The 1,586-nt window shown below is 65.9% G+C and overlaps 1 protein-coding gene across 2 annotated transcripts; it reads left to right on the top strand.

Moving 5' to 3' along the window:
• Window positions 1–204: 204 nt before the first annotated feature.
• On the top strand, window positions 205–1,448 carry CUNH11orf98 (chromosome unknown C11orf98 homolog). 2 transcript variants are annotated; one of them, XM_027633587.1, is made up of 4 exons: window positions 205–372; window positions 512–576; window positions 665–753; window positions 854–1,448. In XM_027633587.1, the coding sequence occupies exons 1-4, from the start codon at window positions 244–246 to the stop codon at window positions 1,021–1,023; spliced, it is 453 nt and encodes a 150-aa protein (XP_027489388.1). In that variant the 5' UTR covers window positions 205–243; the 3' UTR covers window positions 1,024–1,448. The 2 variants fall into 2 exon arrangements, with proteins under 2 accessions (XP_027489388.1, XP_027489389.1); XM_027633588.1 differs by having other exon boundaries at window positions 260–361.
• The last annotated feature ends 138 nt before the right edge of the window (window positions 1,449–1,586 follow it).

Raw genomic sequence — 1,586 nt, 5'->3', positions numbered from 1 at the left:
CCCCCCCCCCCCTAATACCGACCCCGGCCCAGACCCGCCGCCCTCCCGGTGCGGAAAGGAGAACAGAACGTCGCGCCTGGCATTCATATACCCTCGGTTGTGGGCGGGGCCGCAGCGCTACTCACCAATCAGCGACGGCGCGCGCAAGCAGAAGCCAATGGCATTCCCGCAGAGAGCAAGGGGCGGGGCTTAGCCACACAGAGAGGCTTCCAATCAGAGGCAGAAGCGCGCGGGCACGGGCCAATGGATGCCAGGAGAGGCGGGGTTATAGACCCGGAAGTGAAGACAAACCGGAAGCGGGTCCCTAAGACCACGTGGGAGCGCTATGGGGATTGGGGGGAAAATCAACCGGCCCCGGACGGTGAACGGAGGGTCCGGGAGGGTCCCGGGGGGGCCTGGTGGGGTCCGGGGGGGCGAGAACAAACGTGGGGGTGTGGTGTGTTCCGGTGGGATCGGGAGGCGCGGGATGGGGGATGTTCCGGTGCCCGTTAACCCCCCGTGCCCCCCCCAGGAGCTCCGTAAGAAGCTGTTCAAGCGGCGGCGGGAGCTGGCGCGGGGACGGCGGCAGAAACGGCGGTGAGACCCTCCCACCCTTTTCCCCCCGCGGTGCCCCCCCAGCCCGTGCCGGTGGCTGAAGGGGGTCCCTGGGTTGTCTCCGGTGCAGGTCGGGCCCGGCGGTGTCGGTGCCGCCCCCGCTGTGGGGGAAGAGGCGGCGGAAGGAGCTGAAGCGGCTGCGGGGAGCGGCGAAACGGGGTGAGAATTCTGAGGGGGGTGGCACCGGGGGTGTCCCGCGGGGGGGTGGGGACACGACTGGGGACACCTCTGACCCCCCCCTCCCCCGGTGTCCCCCCAGCGCTGGAGGCGGCGGCGGCTGCGGGGAGAAAACCGGAGATGGAAACGAGAAAGGGGAAAAGCAGCGACGTGGAGATGGAAGAGGAGGAGCCCCTGGGGACAGCGGGGACACCCCCAGAGACACCCCTGGAGACACCCCCGGGGACATCCCCGGGCACCGGGGGCACCTGACCCGCACCGGAGTCACTGGTGTCCCCTCCCCCTCAGCAGTGGCACTGGGGTCACCTCTCTGGCACTGGTTTGTCACTGGGGTCACCAGTGTCATCTCCCCAGCACTGGGGCCACCTGTCCTTCACTGGGATCACCTGAGTCTCACCAGTGTCACCAGTTTGCCACTGGGGTCACCAGGGGGGCACCAGTCTCACCTCCCTTTCCCCAGTGTCACCAGGGGCACTGGGGACACCAGCGTCACCTTCTTGTCACCAGTTCATCCCCAGGGTCACTGGTGTCCCCTCCCCAGTGGCACTGGGGACACCTCCTGGCACCGGAGTCCCACCAGGGTGCCCAGTTTGTCACCAGGGTCACTTTGGGGACTGATTCCTAATTGTTGCTGTTTATTGTTACTATTTAATGATTCATTAAAATATTCCCGTTTATTTTCTTCGTCCATCGTTGTCGACGCCACCCCCGGAGAACAAGGAGACCGGGGCTGGAAAACTCCCAGGTGGGGCTTTGGAGCCCCAGTGCCCCCAGTTCACACCAGTATCCCAGTCTGTGTCCCCAGTTCACACCAG

Source organism: Corapipo altera, unplaced genomic scaffold, assembly GCF_003945725.1.
Source record: "Corapipo altera isolate COAL_440 unplaced genomic scaffold, ASM394572v1 59766, whole genome shotgun sequence".
In the NCBI taxonomy this organism is placed as follows: domain Eukaryota; kingdom Metazoa; phylum Chordata; class Aves; order Passeriformes; family Pipridae; genus Corapipo; species Corapipo altera.
Note: the sequence above shows the minus strand (reverse complement) of the source record. Positions and strands in the feature narration are given on the sequence as shown.

Bases quoted from the DNA above. Each gene is read 5' to 3' on its own strand.
- CUNH11orf98 (XM_027633587.1), top strand. From the start codon at position 244: ATGGATGCCAGGAGAGGCGGGGTTATAGACCCGGAAGTGAAGACAAAC. The intron at 373-511 runs GTCCGGGAGGGT...TGCCCCCCCCAG, and splicing joins CCCCGGACGGTGAACGGAGG to GAGCTCCGTAAGAAGCTGTT. The intron at 577-664 runs GTGAGACCCTCC...TCTCCGGTGCAG, and splicing joins GGACGGCGGCAGAAACGGCG to GTCGGGCCCGGCGGTGTCGG.